Source organism: Rattus norvegicus, chromosome 7 (genome assembly GCF_036323735.1).
Source record: "Rattus norvegicus strain BN/NHsdMcwi chromosome 7, GRCr8, whole genome shotgun sequence".
Taxonomy (NCBI): Eukaryota; Metazoa; Chordata; class Mammalia; order Rodentia; family Muridae; genus Rattus; species Rattus norvegicus.
The window spans coordinates 132,511,744-132,539,192 of NC_086025.1; the positions used below are offsets into that span (position 1 = coordinate 132,511,744).

The following is a 27,449-nucleotide window of genomic DNA, read 5'->3' on the forward strand; positions in this document are numbered from 1 at the left end:
GAGATAAGACAGAATGCTGCAGAAGATAGGGGAAGACCTAGGAAATCGGTGTGGAGGGAACTGAAGGGCAGCCCCCGGTAAGGGCTAGTCCAGACGACAGAACTGCTTCCACCAGACCTCCTACCCCACTTTCCCCTCAGGCCTGTGGTAACAGCACAGAGTGGGGAAACAGAGATGGGCTTTAGTCCTGCAGTCATATGAGCCTTTCCAATGGATGGGATTTGATTGACAGCCCCAGTTCACCCTCCCAGCTTCTCCTTGCCTTCCCCTGCCTGGGAGCTCAGGACAGACTTAGCATATCCCCCTGTTCTATGACCCGGATGACCCAGAAGGGCAAACTGAGGCAAGTAATGAAAGCAGCAGCTTCCTTTTATATTGTTCAGATCCCTAGAACAAGCAACTGGCCTACAGCTGAGAGAGTGACAGCGGCGGGAAAAGCTTTGCCCTGTACCACAGAGCCCATTCTCAAGTTCCAGCCATGTCCCCTCAGTCTTTTTTCTTTTTTTCTTACAAAGCTTGGTTCCTTGAACTGAAAGAGAAAATGGAGCCCTACAAGACTTGGTGGTGGGGAGTCACAGTCTCAGCCAGGCTTCCTGGGGGCTCCTTCCCACCTCTGGGCTCCTCCCACTCATTTCTGGGGTCTCTGCAAACCCAGAGATGCCCTCAGCCATGACTGTGCCACTTGGAAGATGCAATCGGGTGCTGGGGGCACCACAGGGGATGGTGTGGCCTCAGATCTGCGGGGCTCCAAGGATGGCATATGTACAAGCTGCAGAGGGCTCGAGGTGAGGGCTGGCTGCAGGAGGGAGCGGCTGCACACAAGCTGGCTGCAGCAAGTTTATGTCTGGTCTTGCAGGAGCTCTGAGAGGGTCACAGGACAGGGGAGGGGCATTCTCTGGAGGAGGGCGGGGGTGGGGGGAGGGCTCCTCATTCCCGGTTGGTGCCAAAAAGCTGCAGGAAGAAGGTGAAGATATAGATAATGTCTAGGTAGATGTTGAGGGCTCCAAAAATATACTCCTCAGGACTCAGCGAGTGTCGACGGTTACCCATCAGCAGCTGGGTATCAAATGCCAGGAACTAGAAGAGAGGGAAGGATAAGAGTCACATATTCAGTCTGCGACCCTGAGGGGCTGAGCTGCTGGCTTATTACCTGGGTGTTCAGTGACCCGGCTGCAACAGCCAGAACTTTCCCAACACCTTCCTCCCTGATTACGTCCACCCCCTGCCCCTGCCCCCGTTTACTGGGCACTTATTTTGTTCCAGGCAGAAATACAGCAAAGGGGTAGGATCTCTGCCCGCTGAGGGAATTCGGGGCAGGGGGGAGGAAGAGGTGTTAGTGAGAGGAGAGTGACCCCAGAGTATTACAAAGTGCTCCCCGCTACCCCTTGCAGTGCTGAGGGCTAAGAGGGAGCTGCCCTGTGTGGGTGTGGCTGCAGCTAGAGAGGGCTTCCTGAGGCAGGGGGCTTTCTCTGTCAAACAGACTTCGTGCTGGTTTTCTAGGCACTGCTACATATTTTTTTAGGGGGGGAGGAATGCACGTTCCCGGTAACCTGGGGTGTGAGTGGTTAATGTTATACACTTTCCAGACACAAGCTCCTTGGAATAGAATTGTCATTACTAGAGGAAACCGAGGCCAGAGATGTTAAATATTTATCTAAGTTCACCCATGTGGGGAAATGGCAAATCCAGGCTTTGAGCAGGCTAGCTGCAGCGTCTGCTCCACCCTGCCACCCTTTGTAGCACCCAGGGTCACCAGTGAGTTTTCTGCTCTCCCAGGGGAACCTTCCGGGCCTAACAGATTCCCTTAGCCACAGCTCCTCTCTGTCCCCAGCCCTTCCCTCTGACCACAGACACCCTCCCCCTCCCCATGGTTTTACTCTAGGTTCAGTCTTGGCTGCAGAAACCCCTTGCGTGCCACACATAAAATCAGGCAGGCAGGGACATCTTTCAGAGGACCGAGGCCCCAGAGTCTCCCGGGGTCTAAAAGGGGAAGCAGCATCAATCGGCACCGGTAAGATTTCTTTAGATTCACTCAGGTTCTGTGCCTAGCTCCTCCACCACACGTATTCGTATTCAGAAGGCCCACACAGTCACACAAATGCTGCCCGCCAGGAACTGAGTCGGAACCGACAGAGGACATGTCTGTGAGTTAGGCTAGGCCCACTGCCTAATGTTGGAAGGGAGAACTACGAGATGATTGTGTGGAACCCGGGTCTATGCTATAATTAGGGCTGTGGAGGGGGAGCTCTTGATCATTCAGGGGGAAGGTGTCCTAGAAGGGGTGACATTTCCCCTCAGCTGTAAAGGAGGCGTGGGCCTGGGATAGACCCCTGGAAAGCCCTGGGGACCTGCTGGACCATTGTGAACAGAGAAGAATTAAGTGCTTGGGAGGTAGGGAGCATTGTAGGTGACAAGGGGCTGTTACCAGACCTTGAAGCCTGTGTTTGGCTGGAGTGAGGCTGAAGGACGTCCTAAGCCCTTTCTCTCACTCCCTCCTTAACCCAGGACCTAGACTCCTTGGAGTTGTGTTATATGTAGCCCATAGAGCACCCCAGGGGGGGTCCCTGCTCTCTATGCCAACATCACAAAACACAGGGACCAGAGACTCCATCAAAGAGCGAGTCCAGCATGTGCTGTATGTGGAGGGTGATTCTGAGCTCAGACTGTGCCGCCTCACTTGGAGACTATGTCCTGCCGCCGCCACCCACCCAGCTGGGAGAATGAACAACCCTCAGACTCTCTTCTTGGCCTGTGACTCCCTAGCGCTGAACAGAGATGAGGGTGCTTGTCTCCCGAGGCTGTTCCGAGACCGTGATAATCATACTGTGCGCAGGACACCTGGCACACAGCCGACACCTAATGAATGGTGGCTGTTATTGGGGTTTTACTGAGGCATCTGTGGAAGCGGTACCCTCCCAGGAATAGGCAGATGCTGCTAATGAGACTCAGGTGGCTTCCACATCATGTCGGAGAGGCAGAGAGATTCTGAGGGGAATCTGCATGGCCTTAACAGGAGGAAAACGAGCTGTGGTAAGGGTTGAGGGGGCCTTGTTTGCATGGATTGGGCTTCTGAGCTCAGCAGCATTAAGGGCTGGACCCCCTTGGACACAGACTGAGTCTGGAAGGCTGAGGGTCCAGTCAACTTCATCATGTGACCTCAGAGCCCTCGCTTCACAGAGCAGGAGAGCAACGACGGTCACACAATCCCTGACTCTCATTACTTTAAACTATCATTTTACGCCACCGTTGGTCGCACTCAGCAAAGAGATCCGGCTTTTCTAAGTGAAATTTCCTCTGGAAAGAGAGCAAGCAGGCAGAGGGGCCAGCTCAAATGCTGCGAGCTGTTTAACAGGCACAGCTGCCAAGCATAAGTTAATAAATTGCTGAGCTGGCTTATCAATCAGCAGCGCTTGGTTGCTTTCCCAGAGCCTGGTCACCCCTGGGTGAGCTCATGAAACCGAATCTTTCAACCTAGAAGGCTTGGACCTGATCAGGTCTGGGGGTGCCCCTCCAAGGAGCACCCACCCAGTGGCCTCCCAGAAGCTGGCTGCAAACAAAAGCGGACCCACTGCTGCCTGATCCCTTGGCTCCTGGCCCTGGATTCTCCTCCACATGACACTAGCTGGGGAGGCCCATCCCAAAGGGGCTACCACTCACACTGTGCCTCACTCCTGAGAGCCAACTGGGAGCTTTCTACTTATTTGCACACACTCATATTTAATGAGCACCTACTGTGTTCCAGGGAACTTGCCCTCACAGAACTGAGGACCTACTGTGTTCCAGGGAACTTGACTTTGAAGAAACAGTTTAATGAGGGCCACAAACATCATCAGATCCATCATAAGGTCCAGAGAGACAGCTCAGCAGATAAAGGTACTTGCCAGCAAGCCTGATGGCCTGAATCTGATCGCCAGAACCCACACGTTAGAGACAGCTGACTTCTAGAAGTTGCCCTCTGATCTCCACGCACACGCTGCGGCATGTGCACACACAAGCACACTACAGTTAAATGTAAAATAATTTTTAAAAAAAGTCCCACCGGGGCTGGGGATTTAGCTCAGTGGTAGAGCGCTTACCTAGGAAGCGCAAGGCCCGGGGTTCGGTCCCCAGCTCCGAAAAAAAAGAACCAAAAAAAAAAAAAAAAAAAAAGTCCCACCATAAGCACAAGGGAGAAATAACTGGCTAGCATCTCCCCAGGCAATGGGGAGTATTGTCAACATCCTGAGCTGACAGCAGGTTACCCCATTCACAGTTAACACACTAGCTGCAGACTATTTGACACCCGGAAGGGTGACCCTTGGTTGAGTTGGAGGCCAGCTGGACACAGGACTCTGCATGAGTGTGTGGGATGGGGAGGCAGTGCAGGACCAGGAGTAATATATGTCAAATGTATAAACAGTCCCTGTGTGCCCTGGTAGGTGGGCATGGCACTGTTTGGCCTATAATGTCAGGGGTCTTAGAGACGAAATGGCTGGCTGATAGTATCTTGTCTGGTGACGGAACCTGACCCTCACCCCTTCTCTGGTGGGACGGGAACAGAGTAGGCTTGCAAGGGGTCTAAGAGGGACCTTCACAGGGCAGAGGAGCTGAGGGTGTCTGTTTTAATCCACCACACAGTAGGACTGCACCTACACCAGTGCTTCTCAACCTTCCTGATGCTTCAACCCTTTAATACAGTTTCTCACGTTGTGGTGACCCCAACCACAAAATTTCGCTGTTACTTTGTAACTTTAATTTTGCTACTGTTATAAGCCATAATGTAAACAACTGGTATCTGATATGTGACCCCTGTGAAAAGGTCATTGGACAACCCCCACCCCCAACCCCAAACGAACCCGTCCGGAACCGAGTCCGTCCTACAGAACCCGAAACGCAGTGCAGTGCAGGAGCTGTGAGCCCTGGGCTGCTCTTACAGGGCAGGTTCTGACAGAGCTTTACTGGAAACTACCCAGCCTGTCAACAGGGGCCAGTTAATCAAACTGACGCAGAACGGAGTCGGAAAACCTCTCTGATATCTGCTACCACGAGAAGAAAGCGACCTGCGGAAACGACCTTATCACACAACTTTTGTAACCCAAAAGTACATTTATGACTCAGGAGCCTGCAGACAAACATGTCCATACAATAGTCGAGGAAGACAGCAGCTGCCCGTCATGGTCGCCACTCGGGAAGCCAAGGGGCACGCTCAAAATGTTAGCTTCATCCGCATTTAAGATTTTTAAAAGTGGAAACCCAGGAATAGATTATTCATATATTACAAAGTACAGTTTATAAACACAAGGGTTAAGATGACACCCAGCACAGTCTTGTGACTGTTTTTTTTTAAATACCTGCTTAAGCCTCTGTGACAAATGTCACATTACTGTCCCCTATCATCTGTTGACATGACTGAGGCACAGACAGTCATGGGGGCACAGACTTGCCCCCATCGCATAGCCAAGAGGACAGCTGTCCCCAGATGCCGAGAGATGCAAGGTGGGGTGTGTGTGTGCTGTAAGGGTGAGGTAAGATGAGATGCATACACAGCACTTTGCTTAGAAAAACCCGGGCTTCCTAGTTGAAGGGTACCCAGGACTGGTCCCATCGGGTGCCCTGCTCCCCCTTGTACAACTGGAGGTTTGACTTTGGCCTTTGGGATGTCTCCGCCCACTTCGCCTTCTGTGGGTTAGTGACACAAAGAGACCCTTTCTCTGTGCTGCAGTCAGACAAAACAAGGGCACTCAGCGCAGCTGTGACCCGATCATTGCCCCGTCAACGATGCACGAGGAAGGGACAACAGGAAGTGTCTGATGAGGCCCTGGACCCTCCGTGGCACGTTCCCCATTCCCACCAGCCTGGGCTTTACAGACACCAAGACTATGCAGAACTTCTCTCCTAGAACCCTCAGATCTGATCCTGAGAGCTTCTTCCGTCCTTCAGGGTAGGGACACCCATCATGGAGGCCAAGGCTTCTGGGGGTTCTGGTCAGGCCTTGAGAGGCTGCCCCTCCTACATCTGTCTCTCCCACACTCAGCCTTGAGTTTGCAGCTTGACCCCTACCCCTTGCTGGATGCCAGGTCTGAATGCTAGCAGAAGAGGGTGAGTCAGCTCAAAGGTGTTGGCTCCGAGTGGCTCTCACATGCTCTCCCCACCAGTGCTCTCTCCTTGGGTGCTTTCTTGAGAGGTAAACTCATGGGCCAGGCTGTAGGGCTGGGCAGAAACTGTGCAGGGTGGGGCCAAAAGCCTGTCTCCCACTAGCAAAACCCGAGGCTTCAGGGATCCACTCTGCTTTAACCTGGTCGGACCTTCTTTGGGGTAAGCTGAAGACACAGGATTCTTACATGCTTGACAGCACGCAAGGGCATGTCTTCTCTTCTCTAAGCAGAAGGGCCCACCCATGGACTCTCTCAACTTATGTAACTTTTGAGACTGTCCGAACCGTCTTGCATTAATTGAATGAGACATTATGGGGGTCACTGGGCACCAAAATTCCTCCTCCTCCCTGTGACTCACGGGACACTGCTGGGCCATCCCAGCACCTCAGATCCCTGCCCCACTCGCTCCTTAGGCATCCGTTCACCCCACAAACACCTGGGGTCTGCTAGATTGTTCCGGGAGCTGGGGCTATACCCATGTACAGACAAGAGTGGCTGGAGAAAAGCAAACAGATCAGAAAAAGTCAGAATGTATCGTCCATCCCAGGAAGAGAAAGGGTCTCCAGGGCTAGGGCTCTGGGAGGAGGGAGCAGCCCTTGAGTGTGGAAGTGCTCAGTCGGAAAGGAAAAAAAGCAGTGAGAAGAAAGCAAGCTGGGAGGGTCTCAGGGGACAGAGGAGCAGATCGGTGTGGGATCCTGGGCGTGAAGCGAGCCTGCTCTGCCTAGGCAGCAAGGGACTCGGTAGAGCTGGAGAGTAGTTCTTCAAAGGGGGCCTGTGGGGTGGGAGGGGGGCAGCCATCTGCTGGATGTGAAGCAGGGGAATTCCCACCCCTGCCTGCCGCCTGGGCCAGAGACAGTGGGCACAGCAGGGGAGGCTGTAGGGGGATCACAACAAGCCTGGAAAAGAAGGGCCCCGAAGGTTGGCAGAGTGCTTAGCCTGCAGAATGGAGGTAGAGCCATGAGACCTGTAGCCAACTGAGTCTGATGTGTGGGGTGTCGGAAGGGAGAGAGCTGCCAAGGAATTTGCCTTGAGTGGGAACTCTGAGACAGGCCACAAAGGCAGAGGGACCCAGGCATGTTAGGGTCAAGGGTCAGTCAGATTTCAAATGGGCACCCTGACTACTCAACCGGACATTCTAGTCTGGAACTCAGACACCAGGGCTCGAGATGTCAACTCATAGTCATCAGAATGAAGCCTAAAATCCAAAGTACTGGGTCAGCCTGGGGTCCTGAGGGAAAACAATGGAAAGACTCAGGGACCCAGGGAAGGCCGTGATGGGGCCGCCTAATCAAAAACCAGGAGCCCAGAGGCCTGGAGGATGCTTCTGCTGAGTTACACTGAGGGGGGCTGAGACTGCCTGCTGGGCTTGTCCCCTTGGAGGTTGCTGGTGAGCTGGATAACAGTGCTCAGCGGACTGGGGAAGAAGCCTGGTGGAAGAGCTCACCCTCAGCGTGCAGTGCACAAACGCAGACTTCAGTCCCTGCCCTGGAAAAGGCACACAGGAGAGTGTGGGAGCAGACAACAGGGGGAAGGGGGAACTGGGGTGGGAGATGAACAGAGATTCCTAAGGAGGTTTTGCTCTATCTGAACAAGAGCTTCAGGGAGATGTGTGTTAGGAATATTTTGTGGGGTTTACGCTCCATGCTGACACAAGGGTCCAGCAGAGAAGTCAGCACATGATGATGAAGACGGTGGTGGTGGTGGTAGCGATGATGGTGGTGTTGACGAAGAGGACGGGAAAGGTATACCCTCTCCGCAGGCGGCCACAGAGGCACTGGACACCAGGTTCAGGACACCTTGGTCCTGGGACACCCGTGCCTGGACCTGTCCATTAGAGCAGTACGGGCCTTGCTTCCTTGTGGTAAGAAGACACAATGAAGCCGCGGGTGTGAAAGGGTCCTACAGAACGCTATGGGTGGGACAGACGGCTGGGATTATTTTCACTACTCTAATAACACGAGGGTTTATTAAACAGATTTAAAGGCTTACCATCCACCCAGCCCTACCTGCCTGCAGCCTCCACATGTGCTGTAACCTGTCCCTCCACAGGCTGTTTTCCAGCTCCACGGCCTCCCTCGCACTGGCATGACTTCGCCTGCCCCCAGCCAGGGCTGCTCCCTGAGGCCTCCTGATGCTACTGCCCCAGGGGGGTTGGTGGCCCTGACTTTTGCTCTCTTCCTTTGTCCCATCCTGATTCCCCTCCAATTCTCTGAGATTGATCTTTGCTTGAGAAAATATGACCTGGAAGGAGGGACACTGGTCCAGGAGCCAGGAGACGTGGGTATCCTGGGGTAACCAGCCATCTCATTTATTTAGGACTTAGGGTTCCCAAGAAGAGGGACCCCCCACTGACACAGGGAATGTAGCACACAATCACAGTTCCCTATGTGATTGTGACCCCCAACCACAAAATTATTTTCATTGCCACTTCATAACTGGAACTTTGCTACTGTTAGAAATCGTAATGTAAGTATCTGATATGCATGAAATCTGATAGCTGACCCTTGTCCAACTCCCAAAGGGATCGTGACCCACAGGTCGTGAACCACTACCTTGGACTATTCACCTGGTTATCTAGAAGTCATTTTTCACACTCATAAGAGGAGGGCTCTGAGTGTCTAGCTCTTCTGGTCCTCATGTTCCTAGACTGGGTGGCCTTGGATCATTCACGATATTCACCCAGTGCTTCTGGTAACCATGGAGACACTCATAAGGAGTTCCCATAGACCTGATAGATTCACCCAAACATTGTGCTCCTCCTCTTGGGCAAGGCTTCTGGGCAGGTAGCACAGCACTTCACACACAGCACATGCTCAATAAAGATGCGGGACAGCATGAGCCCGTAAGCCCGGCAGAGCTCTGCCCTGCCTTGATTCTTGTCTGACCTCACCGTTCTGACCGTTCTGACCTGTCATGTTCCCCTCCATAGAAGACTGAGAGAGGGCTCTGTCCATCCTTTGCCCAAGTCCAGCCAGGAGAAGTTCCTCAGGGACTGGGAATGGCACAGAGTAGCCACAGTGCAAGGATTTGTGACAAACCTGGGGCTCTAGCCACTTAGGGTAACTGAGCAAACCAGAGAGAGAGAGAGAGAGAGAGAGAGAGAGAGAGAGAGAGAGAGAGAGAGAGAAGGTCCAGCCAGCCATTGATTCACCGTGAAGACATATCTCTTTGGATGGCTCCCCATGATGTCATGGGTACCTGCTTGACTCTTGGGTGATCCTGAGGCATGTATTGGGGTCCACCTGACTCGAGGATATGTTGGGCTGCCTTGGGTCCATCTTTGGCCATGTTGCCTGAGCATCTGCTTCTAGGCACTCCCCACCTGGCCTCTGGAATGAGAGATCCACATTCCCAGCTTGGTCCTACCATGTCCCAGGATGCCCGGGATGACTTCAGCATGCTATCTGACATCTCTGAACTTCCTCTTCACTGTAACCTGGGCAGAGATGGACCTATCTGCTAGGTGTGGTGTGAGAATTTGGAACGAGAGAGAGCCAGCGGCGGCGGAGGACGAATGAGTGCTGGATAAATATTAGCTGAGCCCCAGGTGTGGTGCGTGCCTATAATACCAGACCCTAGGATCTGAGGTGGGAGGATCGCAAGTTCAAGGCCAGTTCGTTTTTTCTTTTTTCTTTTTTCTTTTCTTTCTTTTTCTTTCTTTTTTTTTTCCGGAGCTGGGGACCGAACCCAGGGCCTTGTGCTTGCTAGGCAGCACTCTACCACTGAGCTAAATCCCCAACCTCCGCCAGTTCGTTTTTTAAAAGACAAATAAGTATTGTGCACATGTAAGGAAATGAGTTTGCTTTCACTGTTCACTGAATTTGGTGAGGATAGAGAAAAATGAGCCCCCTTTTGCCAGGCACGTGACTCTTCCCACACTGTTCTAGGACTGACTAATTTGGTCCACACTGCAGGATATCCCTGTGCTATGCCCAAAGTCCTGGTCACCAAGTCCCCTCTGGCCACCAGCTTCTACCCTGACACTCTAACATTCCTGTACCGTGCTCAGAGAGTGTGCCTTGGACACGAGACAGAATTCCCGGAATGTAAAGTCACACCAGCCCTACCCTCAGATGCTGTAGAAAGGTTCCACACAGACTGTAAGGAAGACACACAGGGTGGAAGGGCTTGAAGAAAGAGTCACAAAGCTGAGAAGGTGGCCCCAGGAGCCCAGCCAGACTCACCAACGTGAACACACCCGCTCCTAGCACAGCATAGACGGCGTGGAGCCAGGGGACCTGTGGAGAGGAAAGACAGGCTTAGCATCTAAAGAGGGGGCTGGCAGAGGTGCCAGAAGTTGGGGGTAAGGCTCAGTCTGGAGGATGGAGGAATTGGGGTTACTCCTTTCTAAGAAGCCCCAGTCTGAGGGAAGCTTGTGATTCTTGGGGTGCTCACTGTGGATGGATGGAGAGACAGACTTGGCATGCCTTCCCTCAAAGCACAGCCAAGGCTCAGGCTGGCTCAGGGCGACTCCTCCTGTTTGCCAGTCTGGCTCTAGGCCCCTCCTGCTGTCCCTGCTCATCCCTGTTCTATCTGGGGTCTGCCTGTTCCTCCACAGAGCTATCTGTCTGTGCCTTGGAAACCGGGGCTCAGGGGGAAAAAGTCAGTCAGGGTGGGTATGGATGTGGAGACATCTGGGGTCTCTACCAGAGGGGCATGATGGTCCTGCCTTTGGAGGCCAGAGCAGTACTCTTTCCAGCCTGTGCTTACCCCGACTATGAACGCTAACGTCTCAACTGTAAGGTGCCATATTAGCACTACCCCTTGCGTATCCCTTCCAGAAAACTTTCTAGAAGGTTCCTGGAAGCAAAGGCATCCCCTCAGCTTAACATGGGTCAATAAAGGGTTCTTTGAAGTTCTGGGGCTCCTTCCTGTAGCCCTCTCCCCATCCTAGATACATAGAGGCCCCCAGGCCAGCTCCAGCCCTTCCCTTTGTCAACAGGATCCTGGGAAGAGCCAAGAAAATGCCAAAATCAATCTTGACAGCCTAGACTGGGTGCCAGCTGCCTGGAGGCGGGGACTGGACAGTATGGAAGTGTGTTAGAGGGGATAAGGAATGCCATCCCAGCCTGGCAGATAAGAGGCCATGGGAGAACAGGTACCGGATGTGGCCAGAGAGAACGTTGTTGATTCCCTAATAGATCCAGCACGTTCCTTCCTGTGTTCTTAGGATTTAAATCACCTGCCATTGTCTCCAATCTGTTCCCCAGCATTGGTTGCAACACAGTAGGCATTCTTTCAGGCAGGCAGGATGCCAATCGGAGTCCCCGGGAAGAGCCCTCTGGTGGGTGGGCATTTGCAAGATGGGGTTGGGAATCTACTAATTCCCCTCCTGCCTGGCTAGCCAGAGTCTGCCTCTTTGAACTTAGCTGGTTTCTCAGAAGGGCCCTTGAACCCGCTGGGCCCTGGAGCCCCATTGTATCTTTCTCAGCTACAGTCCTTCTCCCCCTGCCCCTTCCTCCACCTGCAGGAGAGGACCGTGAAAGTGAAGCCGGATGCGGCTCAGAGAGCTGGGCAGGTGCCCAGGCCTGCCAAGAAAAGCCTCCTTGTTTGCTTGCGTATGCTGCCAACATACCTGGGGGCAGGTGCCAGGAGGGTTGGACGGGGTGGCAGGCTGTGAGGCTTTGGCCCTGGGTTGCCCTGCAGGGGTAGGGGAGCGTGCACCCTGAGCATCGGGCCTTCTCCCCCCCCCCCCACTGGTCGGCTGAGACTCACATATTGGAAGGGCAGGAGGATGGCGAGGAGGAGTCCACTGAAGAAGAGAGTCATGAGCAGTACAAATAGCACACCGTGACAGGAGGTGAAGTCAAACTGCAGGACACAGGGAGGCCGTCAGCACCCGGCCTCGGCAGTGTGGCCTCGGCAGTGTGCGGGCCAGAGGCTGAGACCTGAAAATTCTGCACTCGCGCCCATAACCCGGTGCATCCCTCTTCCCAGCAGTATCCCCACACCCGACTCTGCCTCTCCTCAGCTCCACACAGACCCCTGGCCCACGTGCCCTCCCATGCCCACCAGCTCCAGGGCTGACCTTGGTCTGGAAACTGAAGATGGTGACTGAGAGGCAGACAAGAGCTGTGATGCCCAGGCACAGCAGGACAGACGTGGTGTTGTAGTAACTGAGGATGGGCAGGTGGGCGATCGGTCAGTAGGATCCCCATCCCCATCCCTCCTCTCCTAGGACCGACCTGTCCCACCAGAAGCTGACCTTATGACCTATGCTCCCAACCCATCCCGTTCCCAGGACTCACAGCTTTCTCAGGTTTCTCTGCCACTCACTATTAGGGAGAAGCTCTCGAATAGGCAGAGAGTGAGGCAAGTTTATGTTGGTGTCTGAGGGCAGTTTACGTCACCAGGAACGTGGGGCTTTAAAACCCCGTGGATGATATCATCTTCCTTGCCACCATCCCTAATCCCAACCCCACCAGCCTACTTGGGTCTTGGAGCCCCTGGCCCTGTAGTGCCTAAGGAGAAGTCATCTAAGCCAAGGCAGCCCATCTGCTTGGGTCCCTCCCCATCTAAGAGCTCCCTGGAAAGATGGGGTTTGTGAAGAGCTTCCCTCAGATGTGGCCAGACCCTGGCTGCATGACTACCTAGGCTGCTCCTGTCCTTTTTACCTGGACAGCATCCCAGTGAGGTAGGCCATGGACAGGGTCTGCAAGAAGAGCAGGGCAAAGGGATGTTACCCGGGGCCCCAGGCACCCTCAAGTTCTAGCCCAGGCTTCCACCCTATGCATAGAATCCTTGTGCTGAGCCTGCCTTGCTACATTTGGTTTTCTTGCACCATACGGGTTTCCGTTCAGGACGGAGGCCCAGTTAAACAGTGTTTCCCTGGCTAGCCTGCAGGCTTCTCGGCTAGCTGTCCCTTTATCTCCTAGGCAGCCTTGTTCTCCCAGGGAGCACCTTCATTCTTCATTATCCTGCTTTTGGCTGGAACTCCCACACAATCTCCCAAGGACAGGAGACTGGGAACACAGGGTGGCAAGGGAGAGGGAGGGGGATGTTCATCCCACTGAGAGGTACCAACGGGATGCTCTGGTAGTTGAAGGGTTCAACACCTGTTCCACAGGGGCCCTCACATCGGATGTCCCCTGTTCAGACTCTGGCCTTCGAAACCCGTGCTGCCTCTGTCCTGCCTCCTCTCCCACTCAGCATCTGTCATCCCGGTCACTTACAAAGATGGTCAGCAGAATCAGGTTCCAAGGGAAGTGTCTCCTGAAAGGCAAGCCATGGGCTTCAGAGGATACACACTCTGCACTCCGCAGAGCCTCTTCTGCCCTTGGAAACCGTCTCATGTTCCCATTGGCCCCATCTGCCTCAGAGGCGCAAAGTGAAGGGCAGAAGGGCTGGCCAGTTTGACTCCAGTTCAGAGAGGTATGAGGCCCTCTCAGGGCTGCACAGCACCCTGGTGGAGGGCAGTGCTCAGAGCAGATTTTCAAGATCCTACTAATAGTCCCACAGGCAGCCCCCTCCCTCACCGAGTCACGATCTTACCTGGGCCCAGAACAGCAAGCCAGAGTCAGGTATGTTGCAAAGAATACGGCACTGTGAGAGAGACAGGTGGGCAATCAGAGGGTCTCTCCTGAGGCCGTCCACCTAGCAGTTGATTCCATGCTGCCACCTCTACCCAAACTGCACCAGGCAGGATGGCAAGAGCAGAAGGAAGGGGATGGTCATCCTAGGACTCGGCAATGGGCAGGATGGTGGTTCAATTCCAAAAGGGGAAGGTAGAGTTGGGTGGGACAAGCCCACCTCATTAAATCTTAGGAACTACAGACTCTGTTGTTACCACGCAACCCAAGAGGCCTCAGAGACCTGTGGTGTTTGTGTGTTTCGTTTTGGAAACACAGTTTCACTATGTAGTCCAGGCTGGCCTCAAACTCTCAGTGAGCCTCCCTCTTTAGCCTCCTGTGTCCCGAGACTGCAGACTTCATCACCCTGCTCGGTCGGCTAAGAGACCTCAGTTAAAACGTTCAGTCACACACAGGGCCTGGGAGGGAGAAGCACGTAGCCAGCAAGCACGAGGGACCTGCCTTCAGTCCCCTGGGGTAGAAAGCTGGGCATGGCAGCACGTTCTTGGAGTCCCAGCTCTCAGAGAGTCAAAGACAGGAATGGGGCTTTCAGGGGCTCAGCTTGATGGCCGGCCATCTAGCCTCACTGGGGAGCCCCAGGCCAATGAGGCTTTCAAAGGAGGTGGATGGCTTTCGTGAGGAGACACACCAAACTGGCTTCTGTCTTCCATATGCACATGTATACATGCACGCTCACACAGATCCACATGAATGCATGTGCACTCCCACACGTACACATGCATTACCAAAAAAAAAAAAAAAACCCAAAACAACAACAAAAAAACCTCGTGTTGGGCACCGTGGTGTGGTGACGCAATCTGGTGCACAGGAAGTACAGGTCAGAGAACCCAAGAATTCAGGGTCATCTCGATCTACTACAGAGTCCGAGGCTAGCCTACTTCGTGGGAGACTCTGCCTCAGAAATAATAGATAACTAAAAGGCAAATTAAAAGCTACTATAAAATATTACTGGGTAGATACTTATTTTTTTACTTATGTAGCTTTTGAGGCAAGATCTCCTCATGCACCTCTGGCTGGCCTGGAGCTATCCACGTGGGCCAGGGGAACTGGGTGGATGTTTGTTTTGGGTTGTGTTTAATAAATACTGACAAGATCCTCCCTTCTTCATGGACTTTGTTTACAGATGAGGTCGGGCGACTCGCTGTCATGAAGCTATCCTCTCTCGGAAGGGCTGAAACCAAGGTGCTCCGGTTGCAGGGGGCCGCCTTCCCTCCACCACGAGCTGCCTCTTGCACCCCTACCTGAGCCATCTCCTTAGCTGATTTTGTTATTCTTCTTCCCTACCAGGCTGCAGCAGCCGCATCGCCCAGTGGGAAGTGGCTAGCAGGTGGGTTGTTTGTTTGTTTGTTTGTTTGGAGAGTAAGGGTCAAAGATAAGGTGATGGAAGACGGGGGTTGAGCTCTCAAGACCGTTGACTACCAACACGTGGACTCTACCCTCGGCAGCCCCTCAGCGTGGCCTTGCAGTCCTTTCCCCTCGGAATCTCGCCTGCCCTCCGTGACGGCAATTCTTCCAAACCGCCTCCTCCTTCCCCAGATCTCCCAGGCTGCCTCACTCTCTGCTTTGTTCCAGAAGGATCTGAGATAACCAGGGAGGATCCTGCCGCTCCTGGACCACCATCTGCAAACCTCACGTAGCACTACCAGGCGTCCTGTCCTTCAACCCTTTCCCAGGCCAATGCCCAAGTCTGGGCTTTGGGTTCCAGGCCCTCAAAAGCCCAGTGGCAGCTTACTTAATGTTCCTAGGGTCACCTGGTCTCCCACGTTAACCTCCTTGACTACTCCCCATTCTTCATTCAGCATCTTCCCTGGTTCTAGCTCCAGCCAGGAGCTGCCTCTCTGAAGCTCTCCTGAGAGAGTTTACTCAGTGTCTCTTCATCTCTTCAACTGGCCTAACAACCTGGCCTCAGCCCCATGTAACGAGAGCTGGCTTTGTCACATCAGGGTGACCCTGTTGAGTCCAGTTGTCACTTGGTCCTTGCGTTAACTGAGCTTGATGTCTGGTCCCATTGTTTCCTCAGTTCCACAATGACACACTTTTGGGGTTCCTCCTCCCTTCCTGGCCACTCCTTCTCAGTCTCCTTTAAGGCACCTCTAAAAGACCTGGGTTCTTCAAGGCAGACTCTTCCCCCGCCCCCCTCGCTTGCCCAAACGGATGAGGCCATACTTTAGATCTCCATTTTTTTCCCCTCTCAGCACTAGACTGGAACATCTACTTGGCTGCCCAGGGAACAGAACAGCTGTTCAGAAATGTATCGGATGTGGTGGGGCAGAGCTGAGCTCTGCACTCCCTCTGCCCCCGCCCCTCCCCCACAGCCCCCCACTGCGGAGGATGCCATCCAGCCATTCAGCCTCACAGCCAGAGGCCTCAGCATCAGCATCTTGGCACTCGCTCTCCCTCCACACCCAATTAATCACCTCTGTCTGCACAGCCTCCCACTCAGACTTCACTCTCCCCTCCGTCCTCGCCATCTCCCTTTGAAGTTGGGCCACCTCTTTTTTTCTCTCTGGCTGGGACTATAGCCCTCCTGCAGCCCAGCCTTCCCCCCCTCCACAATACACGTTTCCCCCAGTGACTTGGCGATGCCCTCGGTACAGTCCACCCACTGCTGGCTCCTCACCTCTACGGTCACCATACCTCATCCACCCTCCTGCTTCTCATCCCAACCTGTTCTGCACCCTCGAAACATGCCCATCACTCCACTGGCAAGACCGAGACTCCCTCTGACATGGCTTCCTCTGGAGCACAGGCGACTCAGCTCACGTGGCCCCTGCTCGCCTTGTAGCACCTAGAGGCCAGCTTGCGGCTTACTTCTTTTTTCCTGCCATCTAACCTGGAGCCTGGCATCAGGAAGTGCTCTTCAAATATTTCTGCATGAAATGAAAAGGCCAAACCAAAACAGTAACAAAGCAGGAATGCGAAGCTTGCGGGCCCCTGAGGTTCCACTGCCATCGGATGCCAGGTGCCAGAGCTGTGGCTGCCCTGCACATGGAGGACAACGGATCCCTCCTGACCCTAGAGGAAGTACTCAGGCACCTGCTCCATAGGGTCTCGGTTGGGTCACGGCTCAGTCACTGCAACAACTATGACAGTAACAGAACCCCTGGCTGTGTGTCTCCTGTCACTCTGGACAGCCCAGAAGCTTCCAGGGACCAAGGGCCTCCTGTTCTTTTCTCTCTGCTCTCTTAGTTCCTCAACCCTTAAGATGGGCATCAGAAGGAAGGCCAGAGACACTCAGGATTCCAAAGACTATGATACAGCTTTGGAGCCCGTGCCAGAAGTCCTGTCCCAGGCCTGCCCACAAGTTTGTGGCCATGGACAGGGATGCAACAGCCAGTCCCAGCCCCCTGTACTGCAGAACAGTAAGACCGCCTGCCAGCTCCGGGAGGCCTGGTGGGAAGTGCAGCTGCAGCACAGGCTTGGCACCGTGCTGGACTCGCCGAGCCACCCCAGCCCTGACCTCACGCTTCTCCTCCTCTGCCTGCTGCTCTCCGGTCTACCACAGACACCATGCTCAGTGGGAGCAATCAGACAGTTAGGAGAGAACCCAGTGGAGAGGGACCTTGAGGAAGCCAGGGTTGTTGGGGCCCAAAGAGAGGGGTTCTTGTGTGAGCAAGAACAGTTGGTTTCCTGTCGAGGCCTCAGCCCCAGGGGCCTGAGACAGTCTGCTCAGTGTCAGGACAGGGACTGAGACTCAGGCAAAAGACCAGGTACTAAACCCCATTGGCCTTTCCCAGCTGACTTGCCCTAGCGCCTGGGGCTCCAGCAGGCAGGTGACAGTAGGCCAGCATGTGGCTGTCAGGCAGTTCCTGCTTTCTACCCTGGCTCTGACGCTGGGGGGGGGGGGGGCTTCTCTCTGCCTCAGTTTCCTCATCTGTGCAATGGAGATATCATGGCAGCACCTGCTTGGCAGGGTTGTTAACACTATACATGAAACACTTGGCATGGCGCCCCACGCATTAAAAAGAGCTGTTTTCTTCTCACTGTTGTGAATGCTGTCCCAACAGGAAGAGACAACAAAGGAGCCCTCAGGGAGCATTTGATACACATGAGGTAAGGAGGCGAGACTCAGAGGCAGGATTGGGGAGACTAAAGGGGTGTGGAGAGCAGGGTAGACCCTCAGGTCTGCAGGGAGAGGTGGCAGATTGGTGGAAGAACTTTGTGGCTATCCCAGGAGAGCACAGGCCACACCCATTTCCCACCTCTCCCCACCTGCTCATCACAGCTTTCTCTTTGAATGTCACCATTCCAAGGCCAGATGCTCCCTCCCTCCCCATCCCTACCTCTCTGGCACAGTACAATGGACTCTGCCCACCTCCCTGAGCTGTCCCTGCCATCAGGAACTCGGGACATGGAATCCCACAGACTGTCACAGAAGAGGGGCCAAGACACCATTTCCAAGGTCTCAGGGGGACCTACGTCTACCAGACGGTGCTGACGTGATAGGAACCATGCCAACCTGTTGTGTGGGCTGGCCGAGGTGGCCATCCCTGGGGCCTCATTAGATGTACGCACAGCACCTCCCAATTCCCAGGACTCAGTCACCCCTCCTGGGCTGCTGTCTGTCCCTCTGTCCTGGGCCCTAGGAAAGACTCTGTTCAGATGTCTTCACTCCTGGAATCCTGGGAAGTTTCCTCACTGCTAAGTCTCTGGCCCACTTGTGCTAACAATGAGCCTGCTCTGGGCTCTGGAGGCTCACGGGGGTTTGTTCCTATTGAAGAACAGGCTGGGCCAGTCAGTGTGCCGGCTCCTCTGCCATGCTGTCCTGGTGCTTAGTCCCGAGGGCCCTGCTGCTCTCTGACATGTCCTCCTGTCCGTCTGTCAGGCTAGCCCCTTGCATCGATGCTCCTGATCCTGTCCACCCTGTGAAGTCTTCATCGTCCATCCCTGCGCAAGCTCCTTTACATACACACCATCCACCACCTTCTCCTACATGCAGAGGCCTCCTGCCCAGTAGCCCCAGTGCAGGGCTGGCTCATACTGGACGCTAATGGGGATCACAAAGAGAAGCGTTTTCTGAGTCTAGGATGGTTCTGGCCTGGGAATACCCAAAATTATTCCTTAGTTACTAGGGAGGAGGGTCCGAGTCACTTACAGCCTCAAGATTTTTCTTGCAAATTGCCTTCCATGTTCCTTAAACAGTACAGGACTACTGTCAGCCAAGTGGCTGGAGGGCAGGAGGGACTGCCAGGCAGAGGGATTAAAAGTGCAAGTCTTAACTTGAACCCAACTCTGCCACAGACTAGCTGTGTGATCTTGGGCAAATTACCCAACCTCTCTGAGTCTTAAGGTCTTCTGAGGTAATCATACCTACTAGATTTAAGGATCAAATGCAATACTGTACACGGAGCACACAAAACAATGCCCAGCCCTTAATTAGGTGCTCGTTAAGAGGTGGCTCTTATGATTAATAATTTCATAAGTATTAATAACAATGTTAATAGGAGAGGCAACATTATCATTAGAGAAGGTCAAAGTATTCCAGCCCCTTCCCTCCTAGGGTCAAGGTACCAGTTCTCTTCATCTCAGGGTCCTAGCCCCAACCCTCGCCAACCTGTGTAGGGACTCCCACCTCCCCCACCCTACCCCCAGCTGTCACATCTGAACAATCCAAGAGTCGCTCCTGGCCATGTTAGGGGGTCTTTGAGGCCCTCCTCCCTCGGATGTGGGAATATCATGGCTTGGATCTTTCAACAAAGCACAGTGGGCATCTCTAGGAAGGAACCTGGGGTGGGGAATACTTACTAGGATGCCCAGTACCAGCCTGGGTTGGCCTGGACATAGTCCTTAACGACGTCACTGTAGAAAAAGATGGGCAGAGTCAGAGGCTACCCCAGGTCTGTTTCTGCTCAATGTCTGTACCTTCCCCACATGGACTCAGAGGAAGGAGGTGGGACTGGGCTCTAGATGGGCAGGCTGGGACCTAGGGGAGCCTGGGTGGGTGACTGGAACAAAATGAAGCATCACAGACACCCGCAGGACCCACCTCACACTGTCTGGGGAACTTCTCACGTGCTGCACACCCAACCTTCCCCAGCACGAGGATATCCACAGCCCCTCATCTCTCCAAATGGATAGCCCAGGGGAGGTTTGATGGAGTCCCCCTGCTCCAGGCCTAACACATGGCCCTCCCAGAAGGCATCTGTTTGCACTGCTAACTCACCAGAAGGTAAAGAGAGCCACCACAGCCAAGGTCACCAGCAGCTGAACCAACAGGATGGTATAGACCTAAGGGAGGCAATGACCCGTTTAGGGAGCCCTGAGCCCCAGCAAATCTCTGAGAGACCCCAGCTCCCAGGGATTCATTTGAATCCAGACCTCCCTACTGGATGTTTCCGCCCTTCTTCACAGGGTCGCTGGGCAGATTCAGACAAGTGGAGGGACAGGAAGGGTGCCAGACCCCAGAGGACAAAGAGCAGGGGCCTCGGGTGAGACCTCAGAAACACATGCCAGGAGGAGCCATGAGCTGGGATGGCGGGAGAGAGGGAAAACCCTCTGCGGGCAGAGGCGGGACCAAGGTCATTTTAGGGGTTCCCGCATAGGGTCCCAAACCCCTCGTTGCCCTCTCTCCAGCCCAGAGCCTGGGAGAAGTGGTCACCTTTCTGATGAAAAGCTGACGAACTTTCTGGTCATCCCAGCTGAAGGTGCTGAAAAGCTCATGGTGTCCTGCAGGGAAACCACCTTCATAGCCAGAGCTGCTGCCTGGGTAGGTGGGGAGAGGCTCTGAGAGTTCGCTGCCAACCCGGCCTTCATGCCAAGGTTGCAATGTAACGTGACAGTGTCAAAGGCTCTCTAGGCTTCTGAAATCTTTCTCCCCAGCCCCACTGTCAAATACCCCTTTGACCACCCCTGTCAACCACACATCGATCTGTCTTTCTGGTCACTTCTTACTCTCCCTGATTCCAGGAATGAGCTATCTCCCATCCTCTCCTTCCACAATGGTTGGGTCTCTGGGGACCAAGCTGTGTTATACAAATGTCCCCTCCCTCTTGTGTCCCCATCTCCCTCCCTGGATAGTCCGGCTGCTTCGAATCAGCAAGGAACAGCCAGTTCTCCTGGTCAGACAATGTGTCCTGGGACCAGACATCCTGCCTGACTCTGGCTGCTCTAAGGCCCATGGGTCGGGACTGAAGGCTAGGGTAGAAGGGCTGGGCTTGCCGATGCTCAACTGTAAACCAGGGGCTGCTGGGAAAAGAGGTCAAGAAAGAGCGAGAACACAATGGGTGGGGTCCAGGCCTGATCCCAAAGCTCTGGCTTTTGCAGGAGTAAAGACTCTACAGTCAAATGGACCCACAGGTGGATCTACCAACCTGTGGGACAAGCCGTGTGACCCTGTGCCTTCTGAGGCTCTTTTGGTTTGGGCAAGGGTCCCCTTCACAGAGATCAAGTTGGATAAAACAGAGACTCTGCATAATCTGTGCTTAGTGGAGGCTACACTGTCTTTGCCCTTGTGCCCCTCCTCAGGGCCATTCTCAAGCCCTGAAGGAATCCACTCTGGTCCCCTTCACTATGCCCATCAGGTCTGATTAATCTTCCCTTCTTTCCCGGCAACAGCCCCTGCCGTAGTCTCTCAGAGATGACTGTGGCACTGCACTGTTGGGACTCTTCAATGGCTCCTCTCCTGCTCGTCCCTCAAGTTCAAGTTCCTTGTTTCGTTTTCCGTGACGTGGTCTCAAGCAGACCAGGCTGGTCTTGAACTCACTATACGGCTGAGGATGACTTCGAATTTCTCCTGTGCTGGGTATAGACATATGCTACCACACCAGGCGAGTTTAAGTTCCTTTAAGGATGCCAGGGGGAGCAGAGTCTTCCAGCCACCCCTCATCCTGAGTGGTCCTCCATCCTGCGTTCTCAGACTTGACTACATTTGTTCAGCTACCTGACTACTTGCTCCTGAACCCTGCCCACCAGGTGCTTTCTGGGGGACATTCATCATCTCCTCCTCACACGCTAACTCGAGATGCTCTTCAGAGCTCCACATGGATACAGGAAATCTTCCCTGATTGGCTGGCCAGGTGTAAATCACCAACATCTTCACTAATAATGACAGTTCCAAGATCCCGGCAGTGGCACCTTGGCTGAGCAGACTACAGGACCATTGCCACTGGCTGAGAGAAGGGACCCCAAGTCCTCAGCTGCAGGCTGGTGAGATAGCTCAGCAGAGAGGACTGGGTGTCCCTTACTGATTCCTGGTCACAGGAGCTGGAGTGTCCGGGGAAGGCAATGGGGACACAAGAGGGAAGGGACATTTATATATCAGAACTTGGTTCTTGGAGCCCCAGTCATCATGGAGAGAGAGGCTGGGTGATAGTTTATTCTGGAATCAGAGTGGGGAGAGCAGTAAGTGACCAGGAAGACAGATGTGGTGTGGGCAGGAGGGCCTTAAAGGGGTATTTGACAGAGGGGCTGGAGAGAAAGACTTCAGAAGCCCAGAGAACCTGATAGGTAGGGCAGGGAGCTACCCGGCTGTCTGTTGTCATACCTGAGTCACTGAGGTAGACAAGCATGACAGTCAGCTCACGGGAGCAGAGTCACAGACAGGACTCTGCATCCTCGGGGATGAGCTCAGATGTGACACCTCCCACGGAGCGAATTCGTGTCACCTGCCGACTGCAGGGATCAGCCTCCCTGCCACCATAACAGCTTAGAGGGTAGTCCTTAAATAAAGCATCCACCCCAGCAACCAGAGCAGGAGAGACGGGAGGGCAAAGAGCTCCCCCACCTGCACGGGCCTTCCAGTAGGCCGCACTGGAGTAAGGCATCTGCGCCCTGGACCGAGGGGCATTTTTGGAAGAGACACGGACCATGGTGGTCGCTCACTCTTAACGAGCAGAGGCTCTGTGAGGGGTATTGTCCTCAGACCCCTTCTAGAACTTTACGGGCAGTGAGAGTCATAACGGGGGAGGGGCAGTGGAGGAGCAGCAGAGAAACCCCGAATGGTCTGAAAAATTAAATTAAAAAAAAAGTTATGTTATTGTTTATGCAAGTACATGAGTGACCATGTATGCACGTGTGTGTGTGTGTGTGTGTGTGTGTGTGTGTGTGTGTGTGTGTGTGTGTGTGTATGATTTGGGTGTATGCATGCTTTGAAGCACATGTGGAGGTAAAAGGCTAATTTTCAGGGGTCAGTTCTCTTCATTTGCCCTGGAACCTGGGGATAGAACTGGGGTCATCAGGCTTTGAGCGAGGTACATTTACTTGTGTAGCCATCTCACCAGCCTGCGGCTGAGGACTTAAGGATCCCTCCTCACAGCCAGTGGCAATGGTCTGGTAGACTGCTCAGCCAGACAGTCAAGGTGCCACTATTAGGATCCTGGAACTGTCACTATTGATAAAGGTGCTGGTGACTTACGTCTGGCCAGCCAGGTAGCTAGTTCCCACACACCTACCCCACCCTGGGCCTGCAAAACCCAGAGGAAAGATGGGAAATAATGAGAGAAACTGGGAAGGGAACCCCCTGTCCCTTATTCTCTGATAGCCCTAGGCTTTACAGGCTTGATCCCACCACAGTTTCAGAACAGCCAGTATATAAATGCTGTACCCCATGTAGAGGGCACCTGCACGGTCAAAATTATGTCTGTGGTGTGGACTTTCACTAACCCCTCCTGATTGCTCTGCTCTCTGCCAACCCCTGGTCTGTGTCCCTTCTATGAGGGCCATTTTAATCAATCAATCAATCAATCAATCAATCATCAATTTATATGGGGTTTCTCTGGGTAAACCTGGCTGTCCTGGACTCACTCTGTAGACCAGGCTGGCCTCAAACTCACAGAGGTCTGCCTACCTCTGCCTCCCAAATGCTGGAATTAAAGGCACGCACCACCACTGCCGGCTCTATGAGGGCCTTTTTAGACTAGACTAGAACTTGGCTTTTGTCCCTTATGGTCCTCTCCGATTGGCTGAGCTTCCGTGATTTGTAAAGAGTCTCCTCTTCTCTTGCTGAGAGCACCCTGCAGTGGATCTCTCCTCCCTTTTAGCCGTCCTCAGAACAACCCCCCCCCCAAAGCCACTGTCTAATGTTCTGCACAACGACACCAAGTATGTGATCTCTGCAACTTCCTCTTACCCATCTGTGCCCACTGCTCCCTCTACCCCTTCAACCTTTAGAGACTTACTGGGGTCCACATAGGCCCAGCTTGGATGGAGTGGTACAGCTGTGGGACCCTGGGGGAAGGCCCCTGCCTTCAGCCCCTCTCCAGAGGTGGCCTCCTCGTAGGAGGGTGGTGCCGAGGGCACTGCTGGGGCATCCTTCTTCTCTCCATTTGCCTGCTGCTGCCCCTCAGTCCCAGGGGCCTTGTTAGCCACAGAGAGCTGTAGAGTAGAGGCAGAGAGAGAGAGAGAGAGACAGTTGCCAGGGGCAGAGACTCGCAAGTCCTCCCCACCAGCCCCTTGATTCCTGGAATCTACCTAGGTGCTCTTCCAACTTGTGATAGGGAGTGGGACGGACAAGACCCTCCCTTGGGTTCTGAGCCCGTGGAACTGATCTCAGAGGGGTGGGGCCAGCCAAGGAAAAGATAGGTAAGACAGTAAGCAGGAAACCCACCATCGTGCCTATGGAGGCCAAAGAGCCACCTGGGGAAGGGACTGGACCTCTGTGGTCCTGCAGTTGCCCTGCGCTCTGGTGGAGGGCCTGACCCATAGGAGACCCTGTAACTGAACAAAAGGGTCTCCTATCTCATCGTCTTTCCAACTCGCTCACTGTATTCAACCAATTTTATTTCACATGATCATTATTTTTTGGTTATTTGTTTGTTGTTTTTGAGATAGGGTTTCCCTATATAGCCCTGGCTGTCTTGGAACTTACTCTGTAGACCAGGCTGGCTTCAAACTCAAAGATGCACCTGTCTCAGTCTCCCAAGTGCTGGGATTAAAGCTGTGTCACCATGCCCAGCCGGTCTACCAATCTAGGAAACTCAGAATCACAGTGACGTCTAAAGTCCCAGGGCCACACGTGGCGCCCAGGGCTGCAGGGTTCAGGCTCAGTCCCTGGGGACTGGCTGCTTTCTGTCAGGTTGAAAATACAGGAGGGGAGTGGCATAGGGGTAGTGTGCCAGGAAGGAAAAGACCATGGTCCTTGCAGGCAGACAATTGAGGAGGACCCCCCCCCCCCGACTTCACTCCCTCTACAGCTCAGAGACAATTGGATCTCAGGAGCCTTATAGCACCCCACCCCCTTAAAAACAAACAAACAAACAAACAAACAAACAAACAAACAAACTGTGGGAGTCTGGGAGCAAGGGGCTGAAGAACTAAGGCGCCTTACCACCAGAACAGAAAGAGGAGCTAGTTCCTAACTGGTAGAGTGGGGTGGGTGTGCAAGGCGAGGCTCCACTTCCTGAGGCTCAGCTCTGTGTCTCCTGCCTCCAGGCTCCCTGACTCCCTTCCTTACCTAGACTGAAGGGATCATGTCTAAGGAAGCTGCCTTAGCCCCCCCCCTTTCCACTCACCCCAACCCCAGAACATCTGGGACCCTACCACCCGTCACATAAGGCATTCCCAAGTGGCCAACGTTAGGAAGTACTATCACCCAATGACATCATTGTGAGGCCTTTGAGGAACTTGAACACAGAAGGGTCTGAGGGTCTGAGGAGGGATGCCATTAGTCCTGAGGCCGGTATCAAAGGAAAAAAAAAGTAAGGTGTCGGGAGGGCCTTCTTCTGTCTTCCCTGCTGAATCCTTAGCACCTCTAGTCAGAGGGCTAGGGGACCCTCCCCCTTCACCCCAGGCCCTGGCGGTTGTATAATTCCACAGGCTGTTTATGTTACATAAGCCATCTGCACCACCCAAGCCTGCCCAGGCCCTTCCCTGTAGCTCAGACCTAAAATTGGTGTATTGATGTGGGGAGGCAGGAGAATGTTTTTATTTCAGTCAGTCCCATGTCTGGCCAAAACAAAAATCAAAGCATCCTTCTGTGGGGTTGCCATAGTAACTCCCAGTCATAGGAGATGTATGCTGTTATCCAGAGTGGAATAATGAAAGAGTTGGGGTGGGGGGTGTCTGGAGGGAGAGAAAGATGACCCTAAAGTGGATGGGTCCGGCACTCAGTCATTGCCCCTCAAGGCTCACCCTGGCCCCCAAGAAGGGGGCTCACTCTCTCCTCCTCCTCCTCCTCCTCCTCCTCCTCCTCCTCCTCCTCCTCCTCCTCCTTTCCCTCCCTCCCTTTCTCCTCCTTCATTCCTTTTTTCACCCAGTCTGGCTCCTAACAGAGCCCAGGGTACTGAGTTCTGTGATGCTACAGCAAGGAGTGGGAGACAGAAGAGGGGAGGAGAGCCTTGGGGTTGGGAAAAGTCCTAAGCCTATTCCTTGAAACGGGCTGTTTGGTCCTCTTGACATCAGCAAAAGACCACAAGGACCTTTGCACCGGAGTCAGGAGAGGATGCTTAAAGTGATTCGGAAAGCTTTTCCAGAATAGCAGGGAAGTAGGGGTCCAGCGAGTGGAGGGTGGTGCAGGCGGCGGGGACACGCCCCTACCTTTCCCTGGGTCATGGTGTCGTCTCTCGAGGAAGGGGTCCCTGAAGCGGGGGGTGGCCGCTTGGGTCACCGCAGCCTGCCTGCGTCTCTTCTTTCCTCCGCGTGGATTCTAGCAACATCCACTGCAACCCGGCCAGGCTTAGCGGAGCGTACCATCCGCACACGGGGGAGGGGGAGGGCCTGAGAGGATGCTGCTGCGGACGGACGCAGGATGCTGCGGACCTGAGAGCGGGCAAGACATGCGCTTTGACCTCCTCTGCGTCTCCCACACACTTCAGCCACCCCAGGAGACCGGGGAGCATTGCACTGTGGAGCAGCAGGTGGATGGGTCCGCGGGGGTGGGAGGAGGCACCAGGACTCCCTGACACCCGACCAGCTGATTCTCTCTGCCAGTGTACAGAGCTTGTATAAGGGCTTCATTTCAGCGCAAGCAGCCACCAGCCTCGGCCTTGTTCTCCCTCCCTGCTCGGATGGCCTCAATTTGTCTCCGTCTCCACAACCCTTTCATCGTCTATTTCATCATTCGCCATTGACTGAGAAAGTTCTGGATGGATTATCTACTCTGCCTTCTATCAGGGTTCCCGGACCTTAGCCAGCCCTTCCCCCCATCTCCCCTTGCTCTGGTTTTCCCACTTGTAAAATGGAAGCAATAGAAGCCCCCCCACCCCCACACACCTTGTCTCATGGTGTGTCTGGGAGAATGCAGTTTCTGTGTCTTTCAGCCTTGTTGAGACAGGTACTTCTGGAGACACCGCTAGTTCTTTCTCAAAGCCCGTCCTTGCTACCTGTGCCTTGAGGCCTCCATCATTTTAATCCCATCCTCTCTCCATCCCACAGTCCACCTTCCCCCTTCTTCAGCCTTGTCCTTGGGCCCAGTCAACACCAGTCCCCATTTTCTGCAGTTCCCACAGTGCCCCTGTGAGATTCAGCTCTCAAGATTCAGCTCAAGCCCTAGTTTAGTCAGCTCCTGGCTGTGTGACCTTGGCAAGGCTCTTAGCCTCTCTGAGCTGCAGCATCTCTCTATGAGAAGGAGGCTAAGAGCAGGGCAGTGTTCTCCATCGGTTGCGAAGCCCTATGGGTAGTGGTGGCAAGAGCACACTGAACACAAGTTCTGCCAGGATGAGGCTGTGAGAGGCTGAGGAAGCCGACTACACTGTCTCCTGTCTCCTGTCTCTCATAGGCCCAGGGCCGGCACTGAGAGCAGGACAGAGGGTCAAATCTCCTAGAAGGTGGGAAATAAATCCTGGAAAGGAGT

At 53.9% G+C, this 27,449-nt stretch overlaps 1 protein-coding gene and 1 long non-coding RNA gene across 3 annotated transcripts; one reads left to right on the forward strand and one right to left on the reverse strand.

Moving 5' to 3' along the window:
- Window positions 1–351: 351 nt before the first annotated feature.
- On the reverse strand, window positions 352–27,449 carry Faim2 (Fas apoptotic inhibitory molecule 2). Of its 2 annotated transcripts, none has more exons than XM_017594665.3 (12): window positions 26,195–27,449; window positions 23,839–24,034; window positions 20,322–20,389; window positions 19,887–19,951; window positions 19,469–19,522; window positions 13,626–13,676; window positions 13,307–13,346; window positions 12,749–12,786; window positions 12,163–12,250; window positions 11,850–11,945; window positions 10,319–10,372; window positions 352–1,077 (listed from the first exon to the last, which is right to left on the reverse strand). In XM_017594665.3, exons 1-12 carry the CDS (start codon window positions 26,207–26,209, stop codon window positions 928–930), a joined length of 915 nt encoding a protein of 304 aa, XP_017450154.1. In that variant the 5' UTR covers window positions 26,210–27,449; the 3' UTR covers window positions 352–927. The 2 variants fall into 2 exon arrangements, with proteins under 2 accessions (XP_017450154.1, NP_653357.1); NM_144756.2 differs by having other exon boundaries at window positions 466–1,077; window positions 20,322–20,425; window positions 26,195–26,283.
- Window positions 4,174–20,325, forward strand: LOC134479571 (uncharacterized). The gene is made up of 3 exons (XR_010053090.1): window positions 4,174–6,294; window positions 14,847–14,905; window positions 15,011–20,325. It is a non-coding gene; the product is annotated as an uncharacterized LOC134479571 (long non-coding RNA).

Coding starts and splice junctions, on each gene's coding strand:
- Faim2 (NM_144756.2), bottom strand. Junction 19,952..20,321: donor GTCAGCTTTTCATCAGAAAG/GTGACCACTTCT, acceptor TGCCTCCCTTAG/GTCTATACCATCCTGTTGGT. Junction 13,677..19,468: donor GGCTGGTACTGGGCATCCTA/GTAAGTATTCCC, acceptor TCTCTCTCACAG/TGCCGTATTCTTTGCAACAT.